The sequence below is a fragment of the Grammomys surdaster genome, unplaced genomic scaffold (genome assembly GCF_004785775.1).
Source record: "Grammomys surdaster isolate TR1022 unplaced genomic scaffold, NIH_TR_1.0 189, whole genome shotgun sequence".
Classification (NCBI taxonomy): Eukaryota; Metazoa; Chordata; class Mammalia; order Rodentia; family Muridae; genus Grammomys; species Grammomys surdaster.
The window spans coordinates 840,288-854,611 of NW_021604634.1; the positions used below are offsets into that span (position 1 = coordinate 840,288).

Consider the following 14,324-nt stretch of genomic DNA (forward strand, 5'->3'; position numbering starts at 1 on the left):
ACCTCAACATTATGAAAAGATACCTAGGAGATATTGTCAAATGGAGAAAATGGGGCACAAACACACTGAGGGAGGGAGGAGAGGGAAATGAAGAGGAGAGGGAGAAACTCATGTCTGAGGCATGGTGGCACACACTTGCAATGTCAGTAACTGGGAGGCAGAGGCAAGAGGATCTGGAATTCAAGGACTTCCTCCACTACATAGAGAGTCTGCGGACACTCTGAGCTACAGGAGGCCTTGTTGAGGGTTGGCAGATTAAAAGATGAAGTTTAAGAATAAGAAAGGGCAATGCATTTGCAATCAGCATTTTAAAGTGTGGTATTTTTGCAGCAGCAACTGCTTGCTTGAAAGGGGAGTTGACAAACACTGACACAAAGGGGTAAGGAGTAAAGAGGAGAGAAAAAAAGGAAGTATACATGTATGTTCACATATCTGAGGTTACAGAACTACAAACATGCACATTTGCAAACTTTTATACATGCTTCTGTATGCACGTATCTTTTATATGTATGCAATGCAGTCCCATTCATCCATTGATATCTATGCGTTCATACATGTGTTTCTGTGCTCTATGTAAAAGCATACCTATGTATATAAGTGTATACCTATGCATTGTTACACACACGTACAAGCATAGATGCATAAAATGCACCTATAAAGGAAAGAAGGGAACAGAGGAAGGAACTAGAACTTTCCTGCTCAGACCTTACAATGTTCATTTGAAAATCATGCATTCTTTCCATAATTTAAATACAAACTACAACAAGCATGTAATAAAGCAATTCTTAAACAATGAAAGGAAGGAAGTACATAAAACATGAAAAACATAAATTCAAAGACAGAGATGTAGCCTATGGCACTGCACTTGCCAAGTATGTGCAAAGGCCTTTTGGCCTTTCATTCAATCCCCAATGCCACAGAAAGCAAAGTAAAGTAAAAACACATAATCACCAAAGTTATAGCTTAATCACAGAGAATTCTTTCAAGTTACTTTTAGACTTTAATTATAAAATAGTTACAAAAAACACAAACTTTATTATACTCTATGTATTAATCATAAAATGACAAATACCTATAAACAACTCCTAAGTCCCATAGAAATACTCAATCTGCTTCAACCCACAGTGCCCTTCCCTCCCTCCCTAACGAATACTATTGACAACTCCACCTCCCAGATGCCTACTCTCAGCATGTTCTCAAAGTCATTATTAATTTTCATGCTCCTTCTACCCACCTCTCTTCTAAACTATCTGCCAGAAGGCCTGGGTCTCTACTTTGCTGATGTCATTCACCAGAACCTGACCCCACCTCATACAGTGACTGCATCAGCCTTTTGTCCAGAGGCACCAAGATAGCTTCTGTTCTGCCCTGAGGCTGCAGCCACTCAGTCAACACCCAGTGCAGCAGCAACAGAGGATACAGACAGTGCGGTCTACCATTCCTGCTCACTTGCAGTTGCAATAAAACACAAGTAGAGACTTCTGTCCTTAGGATTCAATTGACCTTGAAGTAGCTCCCTAAGAAAGGGTGGCTTGTGCTTTACTTAGAATGTTTCAAGACAAGAAGCTTGAGTATGGGGGAGAGGGGGTGAGCTACTGCACTGGCAGGTTTCAGCAGAATAGCATCATTGTTTCTATAAAATCACAAAGTATTCTACATTTGACTTTGTCCCTGCTGAAGAGCTATTTGTTTCTGGGAAAATACTTCGGAGTGTGTTCTAATCTCTTCTTGTGGTTCCTAAGAACCTAGGACAAGCATACAGTTTCTAGCACAGGATAAGCCTGATCTAGGAACTTTCTTAGTAGTTTCTGGCTGGGCTGTTGCCACCTTTAAAAAGCTGGCTGTCAGGCTCTCTAGTATTTCCCACAATGCCCCTATTGAATATGAACTTTGCCTGGCTCTTCTCTAAAGTCTTCAGGTAAAGAGCACATCACTACTTTCTCTTTAATCCTTTTAATTATCATAGCATAGGCATTATCACTCTCAAATGACTCTGGAAATCTGAGATCAGAATCAACTCTGAAGCACGGTTATAGATCAAGAGCTGTAAGATTTTCCAACAGTGTGCTTCATCAGTTGATGTTACAATAAGAGAACTTCACCAGAGTATATGCACTTTGAAAGATTATATGTATAATCGAGTAAACAAACTGTTGTACACTGTCAAAAGGATTATATAAAGGAAAATATTCTTCATGTACTGATTAGAAAAACTAAAGATAAGTAAAAGAAAAAATGTGAATCAGGTAATTCTAAAGTCAATTGTTTACTTAAGGTTGATTTTTTCCATCTTAAATGTGAGTACATATTCTGATGAAAAAGTCAACAAAACTCAATGTACTAGATTCTATTTTCTGCAAATAAGAACAGAGGAGATGCTCTGAAACGTCTTCCATCTCTAACATGAAAGTAAAACCAACACACTCAACACTATAGGCACAATGCACACTGCAATCTAAGACCTCTGAAGATAAAAGGCCCGTGTTGTGTTATATAAGTACAGACTAAGATGGATGAAAATGACTGACTTCCAGTAACTGATGTGCTAGAGGAAAGGGCAACAGCAAAGACTGAAGTGTAGCCAGAGTGGCCTGTCTTACACTAAGAACAAGCAAGCAATTTTTTTTAAAAAACAGAAAGCACTAGCTATAACTGATACTAGTTAAACCTCAGTAAAAATGAATTATTAAACTGGTCTGCTTATATCCTATTACAGACTTATGAATACTTGATTTTATTTTGTATAATTGACAAGAGTTGACAGGAAAGGACAGATTTAATGACCTCAAATTGAGATCAGCTAGTATATGTGACACATTGAGAGCCAAATCAAGGGATGATAAAGTGAGGGGACTCTGAGGAACCTGAGGCTATCACAGCATAACAAGTCACCCTGTAGCAGCAGCAGGCAACTTGCAACAGCTTACACATCCAAGAGCTCTGAAAGAAATGAGCTACTATGTATGTCCTAGAAAAGAAAAATAGACATTGACTGTGAATTTATAATATCAGATCTTTGGTCATTAAACTTGATTTTTAAATCATTTATATGGCTTAATGGCTGCATGAAAATTTTAAATGATGGTGAGACAAATCTTTCTATAGAGATAATGTGGATGAGACAGTGTCACTTACCTACCCTTATCCCACAATAAGGGACAGTGAGGTAGTGTACTGTGTTCCAAACATGTATACTATAATGTTATCACTTAGATACAAGTGAAAAGGATATTGGCATTTATAGGAGATTGATGAAAATTGGTTCTAAAGCATTCATTTCTGCTAATACCACTAAAAGAGCTATGTGCACTCAAGAGATATTTGATCTGATTAAGAAACTGATGGAACAATTGATTAATTGGAATGTAAGTCATCAGTCACCAGATCCATCAACAGCTCCATTTACATTCCAAACAATCCAGTCGTGGCTCAATAGAATACTCTTATTAATACTTAGTCAATATAATGCCATGGATTGACTTACCATGCTGTACTGACAAGCACCCAGATGCTATTGTTCAGGTCTAAACCACAGTGTTATACTTAGGACTCCTACACTGACAAAATTTTAGAACTTTATGATAAAAAATAATATAGCAGAAAGATTTCTTAACTAAACCTGAAACAAAATAAACTGTTAGTAAATAAAACAAAAAATCAGAATGTTTATATTTTCTGAAAATAACTAGACAATAGTGAACCTTGAATAAATTACTTAAGATCACATAAAGAAAGTTTTACTGACTTTCATGTAAAGTGTCCCTCTGCACCCCAGGGAGAAGAGCTACAGGATAGTATGAAATATAACTGCATGAGTAAGACCTAATTCAGAGGAAGAAAAGATGGTCAAGAATGCTATAATTGGTAAAAAAAAATCCAATAAAAAAAAAAAGAATGCTATAATTGGATAAAACCTGTGATTATACAGAAACCCAGTGACAATCTCAAAATGCAAGTGTTGGGATATTGGAAACCAAAGAGAAAGAACAACTGTGGTTGCTAATGAAGAAGACCTTGAATTGGAAGTTGATCATCTGGAGGTAATGTGCAGCCATAAGTTTAGAATAAGAGAAGCTGAAAGCACACATTACTGCTCTATTTAAACTCTATTATTTCAGTAAAGTTTTACAGTTAAGAGAGCAATAAATCACCCAGGAGTGTCTGAAAATGAGAATTCACAATGAAGGAAATTTGACACAAATTTCTCAAATTTGGAAGTTCTTTAGTCCATTTTGTAAGAGAAAGGTACAGTAGAAAGCATTCTGACTTCTTCATTTGAATTTCACAAGCAGAAGACTGTAGTAAGACCATAATAGGTTAAGTCAGACTACAACTACACAAAGGTCCTAAAGTCAAATCCACTAGTATTCATGCTATATATAAATATATACATATACAGAAAATTATTTATATAAATAATACAAATTTAGTAACCATGTACACTGTGTATATTTTTCTAAGGTAAAGAAATTAAGATTCTCAAGTGGATCCATGACCATCAAAATACTGAGTACCACTTGTCCACAGACAGCAACCTTCCCAGCATCATCGGACACAGGGCAAGATTAGAGAAGTAGTCATCAATTGGGCTGCTCCCTATCTGAGATTAACACAAAATATCTCATCTGCTAATACTCTGGTGTTCGACTCATCCTCTGTTGACTCCCAAAGCCATGCAGTGGTACAATGAAAGATGAGGAGGAAACAGGCAAATTTCCAAAACAATTAGGAACTGCATAGTTTTAAAAACAGTGTTCTCAGTCTCCAGCCCTTAGACTCCTCCTCCTTACACAATCAAAAAGCCCAGCATGTGTAAGCATTTGACCCCAAACCTTAAGTACTGCATGCCGTTCACAATTTACCCCCTAGCAAAATCTATATGATATTTTTCTTTTAAAGTTAATTTCCCAGACATATTTTTATATTTGGAATATTATGTCTATCTTGCTTATTTTTTATGACAGCATCTTACTCTGTATAGCAGTACCCTGGAACTCAGTACACAGCCTTATTTGGTCTCCAACTCATTGCAGTATCTTTGCTTTAGCCTCCTAAGTGATGAGATTAATGGTGTGAGCCCCCAGACCCAGCTAGAATGCTATTATCTTACATATATTTCTACCACAATCATTTATAATATGTAAAAGCACCTCTGAAATGCAAATATTTTGTTTACTGTCTTAGATACTTTCTACTGCCATAATAAAACACCAAAGCATCTTATAAAATAAAGTGTTAATTAAAAGCTTGCTTACAGTTTTAGAGGGTGAGACCATGACCATCATGGCAGGAAATGTGCCAGGAGTCGGGGAAGCATTGTGCTTCAGAAGGAGCTGAGAGCTTACATGTTGAGACATTAGCCAGGAAGCAGAGGGGAACTGGATTAACTGGAATGGCACAGGCTTTTTGTTTGTCTATTTGTTTTGTTTTTTAAAACAGAGTTTCTTTGTGTAACCATGACCATCCTATAACTAGTTCTGTAAATGAAGCTGCCCTCAACCTCTCAAAGATCTGCCTGTCTCTGCCTCCACAGTACTGGGATTAAAGTTGTGGGCCACCAGGAACAGGTGACACGGCTTTTTAAAAGTCCAAGAGCCCACTCCGAGTGACATACTTCCTTTCAACAAGGCAATGCCTCCTAATCCCTCCCAAACAGTTCTATCAGCTGCAGAACAAGCTCAAACACACGAGCCTGGGGGTATGGGGGCTCATTCAGACTATCACACTTATCTATTATACTGAATATGCTACTAGCCATAGATCATAACAGGTAAAATCAATAGTGTTAGTGAAGGAAGACCTGAGACTCAAATAGTATGCAAAAGCAAAGGTAATTCTGCGGAAATTACCAGCATGCAGAGGTGAACCATTCATCAAATTGGTAAGGACTTGACTTGAGTGGCCCATAGGTCCCATTTCATGAAGGGCTAGGGGAATTTTCCAGAAGGGTTAGGTAAAGCCTAATACGATTGGTAGGGGGCAAAGCAATGACATTAGTACAATTTTTATTGGTTGCTATGGTAGTTTATTTATATTTGATAATGCCTTGAAGAACTTTGGAAAACAACTCAGTTTTGGCCTTGTTATTTCCTCCAGTAGGTGTCACCCCAGGAGCTGACTCAGCTCCAGACTTATCCTCCCTAAGTCAGGGCAGTTGTTGACTAAAGGCCATTGTCAGTGTCTCCTCCTGAGGAGCCCAGTATGCTTCCCAGGGAATTGAAATTTTATCCCCAAGGTTTTTAGACCTCTCAATTAGGAATGATGGAACAAACAAACCTTTGAAAATCTACCTCTCTATAATGATAATAAAAATACTAGTTATAAGTGACAGATGTAAATATTACCTTCTCAGTAGTTATACTATATAGAAATGGATTAAAGACTCTAACAAAACACAGCAATTAACCAAATCCTATATCGTTATATTCTTTAAGTTATCAGCCATGGCATTTCTACCAGGCCCGAAGACTAACCAGTATACAATGAGTATTCAAGACATATGTGGACATTATTCCCTCACCCACTACAAAAATACAGAGCACATAGTAGGTGCATCTGCAACACAGCCTTGTGAAGGTTCAGGTAGGAGGCCACAAAGCCAGCCTCTTGTTATCCCCTAGGCATTGAATGAACCCTAGAGGCTCACAGATTCAAACACTTGGTCCCCAGTTGACAGTGATGGTTTGGAAGTGTGGTTTTACTTGTGGACATTTGTCACTGGGTAAGTGTTGAGGTTTCAAAGGCTCCTCTCATTCAACCCCTCTCTCCCTTTGCTTCCCATTTTTGTTCAAGATATAAGCCCTCAGCTTCTGCGACAGCCACCATGCCCTCTGTTGGCTTCCACACCTCCCACTATGAAACATTATTTGCCCTTGAAAATATAAACCCAAATAAACTCTTCCTGCTAAAAGTTGCTGTCTTAGTCAGGGTTTCTATTCCTACACAAACATCATGATCAAGAAGCAAGTTGGGGAGGAAAATGGTTTATTCAGCTTACACTTCCACATTGCTGTTCATTACCAAAGGAAAGTCAGGACAGGAACTCAAGCAGGTCAGGAAGCAGGAGCTGATGCAGAAACCATGGAGAGATGTTTTTTACTGGCTTGCTTCCCCTGCCTTGCTCAGCTTGCTTTCTTATAGAACCCAGGACCACCAGCCCAGGGATGGCACCACCCACAATGGGCCCTGCCCACCTTGATCACTAATTGAGAAAATGCCTTACAGCTGGATCTCATGGAGGCATTTCCTCAAGGGAGACTCCCTTCTCTGTGATAACTCTAGCTTGTGACACACAATACCAGCCAGGACAGTTGCCTTGGCCATGGTGTTTTATCACAGAAACGGAAAAGTGGCTAAGACAACCCCTCAAGACAAATGGGAGAGTAACTAAGTCCATAGGCGGGCGATCAGATGAGAGCGGGGGAGGAAGTGGGGTACAAGTGAGAGTAGGAGTAGGACACACAAAAAGGAGTAGGAGCACAAAAAATGCCTAGAGCAAGAAAGAAATGGAGCTAGAGAATGCAAAGAAGTCAACTTGAATTGAGGAAGGTCCTCTCGGTGGACAGGTTCCAAGGTAAAGAAGAGACTGGGTGTCAACAAAAGGAAACACAGATGGAACTGCCTGAATGAGGGCTTCTGAGTCCTCAGCGATGGGGATTGAGTGAAAGGACAAGAGGTGAAGACAGGAGCCATATGAAAGCATCTGACAAAGCTGCTTCTGACAGGCAGATTAGGTCACAGAACAGCAGCTATGTGCCTCCTCTGCACAGCTCTCCAACGAGCAAAGTGAATACACAAGAACCCAAGGACCAAGCAAGTATGACAGCAGGACAAGGAGCATGCCATTACATGGGGGAAACACTTTATAGATCTTGCAAAAATAGTTACAAACTATACCACTTCACCTTCAACTGCACAGCATAGTTAGACAGAAGGCCAATGCTGCAGACTGACTAGAGCTAACAAACAGCAAAGGAGCAGAACAGATTCCTGCTGTGCATAAAGCACGCCCTAAAATACTCACATGTTAAAATATAACCTAGATTTGGGTGAGTCAAAATGAGACCATAGCAGAATTACCTACAAATCATGACCAAAGGAAATCTGGGAAATTCACAAATGTGGAAATGAAGCAACATACTAATTATAAAACAAAAGATCAATGGTGAAAGGACAAAGGATTAGAGAATACTTTAAGAGGTGTGAAAATAAAACTCAGCATTGTAATCTTTATGAGGATAACCCACAAGAGTGCAGGTAAAAGTTTATGACTGTAAACACCCACATTAAAACAGATCCAAAATCAGTAATCTAACTTTCTTCCTTAGGAAGCTATAGGCACAGGATAAACCTTAACCAAAAAAAAGAGAAAAGAAAAAAAAAAAAAGATAGATGCCAATAAATGAAATGAAGAACAGGCAAACAACTGAGAAAATCATTAAAACCCAAAGTCAGTTCTTTCAACAGATCGATGACATTGACAACCTTTTAGCCAGAGTAACAGAGTAACAAAGGAAAAGGAAGAACAAAGCCAGGACTTACTACTGTTGTTATAGAAATGATTTAAGAAGATCACGAGAGAATAACTACAGCACGCCCACAATCAGAAAACTAGAGTATACAAGTGGTAAAAAGAGCACACAAACTGTAAAACCTGATTCAAGAAAAAGACAGTAAGAGTAAGCCTTTAGCAAGGAATTAGGAATTAAAAAACAAAACAAAACAAAAAGACCTTCAAAGGCCAGGCCCAAATTACTTCCCAGATGACTTGTACCAAACATTTAAAGAATAAAAACTCTTCAAAAATTCTTCCAAAAAATAGGATGGGACCAAATAACCCCTAATGGGTGCTAAGGCCAGTACTACTCTGATATCAAAATAAAGGTCTCACAGAAAACCACAAAGCATTACATAATTCCAAGTGTACCCTTTATGATTAGAAGTAAAAATCCTGTGAAAACATGAGAAATGAAGCCTAGCAGGATGAAGACCATATGCTGAAGCCAGAGGGCTCCATCTTCATACATGCCTACAGCTAAGCAACTCGGCCTCTCAAGGAGATGAGGCCTCCTGGACTCCCACACTGCACAGCACTGCCACTGCAAAGGTGTCCACAACTGGACTGCTTCAGAGGAGGCCATACCACACAGGAGAGATAGAAATGCTGGGGAAACTATCCTAATACTGTCAAATGGAAAGCAGAAGTAGAAACACTTTAAAAAGGAAAACTCTTGATAAATATCACCATTACACCTTCTAGTGGTAAAGAACTGGGAGTGGATAACTGTTGGGGAATGAATCTCCAGCCACAGTAAAGGGAAAACTTGTCATTTGGATGCTTAACACTAGGAGGAACACCTACCAGTCTCTACAACACCTGAAAAACAAAAACAGATACTTACACCCAACCAATGGACTGAAGTCAAGAGACCCCGGTGGTTGAATTAGGGAAAAGCTGGAAGAAGTTGAGGAGGAGAGTGACCCCCATAGGGAGACCAGCAGTCTCAACTAACCCAGACCCCTGATATCTCTCAGATACTGAGCCAACAACCAGGCAGAATACATGAGCTGGTATGAGGCCTCCGAAACATGTATACAACAAAGGACTGCCGGGTCTGGCCTCAGTGAGAGAAGATGCACCTAAACCTCAAGAGACTTGAGGTCCCAGGGAGTGGGGAGGTCTGGTGGGGTGAGCATGGGGGGTAGGGACATCGTCTTGGAGCTAGGGGAGGAGAAATGGGATGAGGAACTGTAGGAAGGCTGACCGGGTCGGGGATAACAACTGGACTGTAAAAAAAAAAAGATTTAATAATAATAATAATGTAATGACAAATAAACCAGAAACTCACACTAAATAACACAAAATAAATAACAGCTCATAGGCCCTTTGGTTACCATGGATAAATTCTTTCCTGAGGGCAACTCACCCAGCAAGGTAAGCAACCACAGCACTCTACAGTGTTGCAGAGAAAGGATCTTTTTGGCATGACTTAAACACTTCTTTTAGTAGTGTGCTGCCTTGGGATGGAAAGACAAGTCAAGAGTCAAGAGCATGTCCTCTCTTGCATCCACATGGGATGGCGTACGGCTGCCTTTAATTGCAGTCTTCACAGGCACTGCACTCACATGCACAAACACACACAGACAGGCACACATAATTAAATCTTATTTTTAAAATATGCTATTTACTCATAAACAAAACAACCAGTGAACTCTAAATCCAACCCCACCCTTTACAAATAAGATGTAGGCGAAGGATAGAAAAAAAATGACAGCTAGTTTTGCAAATCATAAGTGTAATTCAGAAATGAGCTATATGCATTCCTTGATATATTCTTGTATATAAACCAGTGCAAAATAACTCTTTGCTAAATAAATAAAACTGAAAATGTAAAATAGCAACCAAATATTAAGTAACACTGTTATTGAAATAATTAGGTTCTAGAAATTTTTATGAATGGAATTTCACTCAGATAACTTTTCAAGTAGTTGTATTAGGGTCTCAAAATTTTTATGAATGAAATTCCATTCAGAAAACTTTTCAAGTAGTTATAAACACTAAAGACATCTTTTAAAATATCAAAAGTTAAATGCCATTTAGAAACGATTTTAAAATACTAAGAAAAAGAGAGAACTTGCTTTCACCTATTAAAATGAAAAGAAATCAAGCTAAGTAGGGTGGTATCTGTCTTTAATGAAGAGAGAAGCATGTGACTTCAAGGCCAGCCTGATCTCCATGTCAGACACAGTTACACAGAAATACCCTGTCCAAAACAAAAGCAAGCCAACTGTAATGGCTAATCCTGGTTGTCAATTTGGCTATATCTGGAATGAACTACAATCCAGAATTGGAAGGCTCACCTGTGATCCAAATCTTGAGGCTGGGAGATACAAGTTTCTGACCTGGATCTTGGCATGGAGATCTTGAGGCATAGTGGCTATAAATCCTAGGAGACTAAAGGAGATCTCTGAGTTCAAGGTCATCTGGGACAAAGCAAGTCCCAAATCCAGGCATGGTGGTAAACACCTTTAATCTGGGCCACACTTTCTGCTGGAGATCTACATAAGGACATTTTAAGGAAGATTCTCCTTCACCTATGTGCCTTGTGGGACTGAGCAACTGTTAGATCCTTACACTTCCATTTACAGCTGCTGCTGACCATTGTTGAGGAGTTGGATTACAGACTGTAAGTCATCAACAAATTCCCTTACTACATAGAGACTACCCATAAGTTCTGTGACTCTAGAGAACCCTGACTAATACCAATCAAACAACATACTAAAAAAATCTGCAGTAATGTAAAAGAAATCATTAAAAATTACCTGCTTTCTCTGAAGTTCTAAGAAATACCATATCTGATGGAATTCTTTGGTTCTGCAAAAAGAGTAATATGCCAATTAAAGATATATATTGCCATAATGCCATTCATAGTAGAAATAGTTAACAAAGACAATCAAAATGTTTAAAGTATAACTGTACTGAAATAGCTATTATTTCTAATTTTCATATGAAAAACTAACATTTTAATTTACAATATAGGTGTTTTTAAAACAATAGCAAGCCATATATATGGCATTTACAGTTCTTGTCTGGAAAAGATTAAATATTATTATTTCGACAGCATCTTAACCGTACATATAACACAGAAGTACTGTCACATAAGAATTGCATCCTACTCATTTCAAATTGCCCTTGGAAGAATAGACATGGTTGATCCATGGCCAATACCAAGGGGCACACTGTCAGTAAGATCAGTCATTACCTTGGATAAACAAATAAACAAGAATAAGCAAATACAGAAAATGCCCACAATTTGAGGAACTATTTATTCTCTAATTAAATAGATAGGATGTAACTAAAAACACTATGACATATTTAAACTTTTACAAGTCACTATTCAGGCATTTACTATTAAAAATTCTATGAATTAAAAATGCTAAAGAAAAAAAATCAACCTAAAGGAAAAAGTATACCATTAAATAATACTTCATATAGTTTCACAAATTTGCATATATACCATGAAGAAGTGGCTTACTCTCCAGTTCATGAATAATGAAACAAACACAAGTTAGTAGACATAAGATACAGTTGTTCCTTTCTAGCACTAGGAATAAAGGTGATTATGTAAGATCTACAGGTCACAGAAAAACTGAGTGAAAATTCAATAGTATTTTTAAAGGAAAGTAATAATTATCTGACAAGAAAATGAGTGGACCAACCAAAGCCAGGAAAGCGTTAGGAGGAAGGCATATGAGCTCACAGAACACACTGTAACTCAACAGAGAAGAAGACAAGGGGGGAGCTAAGACAAACAATGTCTAAGGGCTTTATGATCAACAAGGTCTTCTTCAAGCATATGGTGAAACATGACAGCCAAGAATTGAACAAGACATACACAAAGACTAACTATAGCCTAGGAAAAGAACATTAGACCACAGTGACACACCAGGACAGCCAAGTGTGCCAATGCCAAATGAGAAAATGTACAAGCAGACCCACTCATATGAGAATACCAGACTTATGAGAAAACTAGCACTATAGACAATAAGAAAAACAGTCTTGCCAAGGAACAGTCCTAAGAAAAGGAGATACCTACAGGGCATGAGTGGAGGTGATGCCTAGCCTCCCCAGCAATGTAAACAAGAACTGGTTCACTTCACAGTTAAAATGTTAAAAGTCAAAACAACAGAATTCAAAAAGTTGATGCAGATCAAACATCGGCAAATGACATTATGACTTTTATGAGGTAGGGTTTCTTCATCAACACCACTAGTTATTTTGAAGAAAAAAAAAAAAACCTCTAACTTTAAATGAAAAGATTACTAAATTAGACTTCCCTAAAACAAAAACTGTCTATTCAAGTATGCCCACCTGGAAGGAAGCTGAAACCTGTAGCATATACATCAGTGGGTGCTGGCCACAAGACAGAAAGGCCCGAAAACTCACAAGCAAAGAAAGGTCCACTCAGAAGAAAACACAAGAGATTTTCTCAAGCTCTTACCCAAACACTGCAGAAAGACATGTAAGCCATAACAGAAGTTACCGCGTTATTAGATATTAGAGAAATGTATTTACATTAAAACGCACATATCAGAAAGGCACGCTGAAAATGCTAAGAATGCCAAGGTTGGCAAATATTAAAAACACTGACTACTTAAAGTATGGTAGACACAGCATTTCCCAGTCATTTGTAAGATCTACCATAGGAAACATATTCATCCTTAAAACCCATTTTCCTTCCAGGTATTTATGTAGTAGCATGTGTGCATGACTGACAATGTCAAATGTCGCAGAAGTATAAGAAGCAACCTAAATAGACACCAGTGGTAGAATGCACGAAAGCTGCCTGTCCAAAGATATTGCTAGTCCACTGAACTCAGCAGGGACCAAGAAACTATAAATTACAGATTTTTTTTTTAATAGTATCATTGCTACACTTCCATTAGGTCTACAGTGTAAAGACTACTGTAGCTTTGTACTATATTCTGAAATAGAGAAGTATGAGTATGCAAAATTTGTAAAACTTTTCCCCAAATTGTTTCAGCTATTCTGAGTCTCCCAGATTGCTATGCAAATTCTCTAAAGCAGTATGTCCATTTCTACCAAGAAGTCAGCTGAGGTTTTTAAGATGACCTAGCATGGATCTACAGGTCATTTTCAGAAGTACTGCCAACTTGCCAATAGGAACAAATGTACCCATGGGGGTTATTTCTTTAACATGTTTCAATCATATTTAAAACTTTGCAAGTTACAAGTTTAGGAGCTCCTCTGTTAGATCTATTTTAAATCTTTTATCCTTTGGATGCTAATGTGAATGGAATTTTCAGATGATTCATTTCCTAAAACCAGTCTTGTATTTTCTTCCCATGCTGTGCCATGATGTGCTGATACACAGTAGCCTGGATCAGTTGTCCATTCAGGGAGCTGAACTACTTCTGACTTAAGGCTATCTTGAATGTAGATGTTACATTCTTGTAGAGGTTTCTGTATCAACAAAATTAATATTTCTTCATGGCAAAGACAGGAATTATATTTATTTTGCATGTGTACATACGTACATTGTATTCATGCTTTAGCCACAGCACTCATGTAAAGGCCAGAGTTCAACCATGTAGGTCCAGGGATCAATCTCAAGTCATCAAGCTTGGCAACAGGCATCTTTTATCTGCTGCATCATCTATCTCAATAGCCCCTAGGTACCGGAATTAAACTGCTGGGTCATACATGGTTACAGTGGGTTTTTTGGTTGGTTGGTTGATTTGGTCTTCGTTTTAGAAACTATCAAATGATTTTCCAGAATAACTGTACCATCTTGCTGATGTTA

At 38.3% G+C, this 14,324-nt stretch overlaps 1 protein-coding gene across 3 annotated transcripts in view; it reads right to left on the reverse strand.

Annotated features, from left to right (window-relative positions):
- The window catches only part of Atp9b (ATPase phospholipid transporting 9B (putative)), a 216,265-nt gene that overhangs the window by 136,945 nt on the left and 64,996 nt on the right, over positions 1-14,324 (reverse strand). For all 3 annotated transcript variants that reach the window (XM_028768921.1, XM_028768920.1, XM_028768919.1), the window contains exon 7: positions 11,323-11,374. In XM_028768921.1, the coding sequence (XP_028624754.1) occupies positions 11,323-11,374 (52 nt within the window). The remainder of the gene's footprint in view (positions 1-11,322; positions 11,375-14,324) is intronic.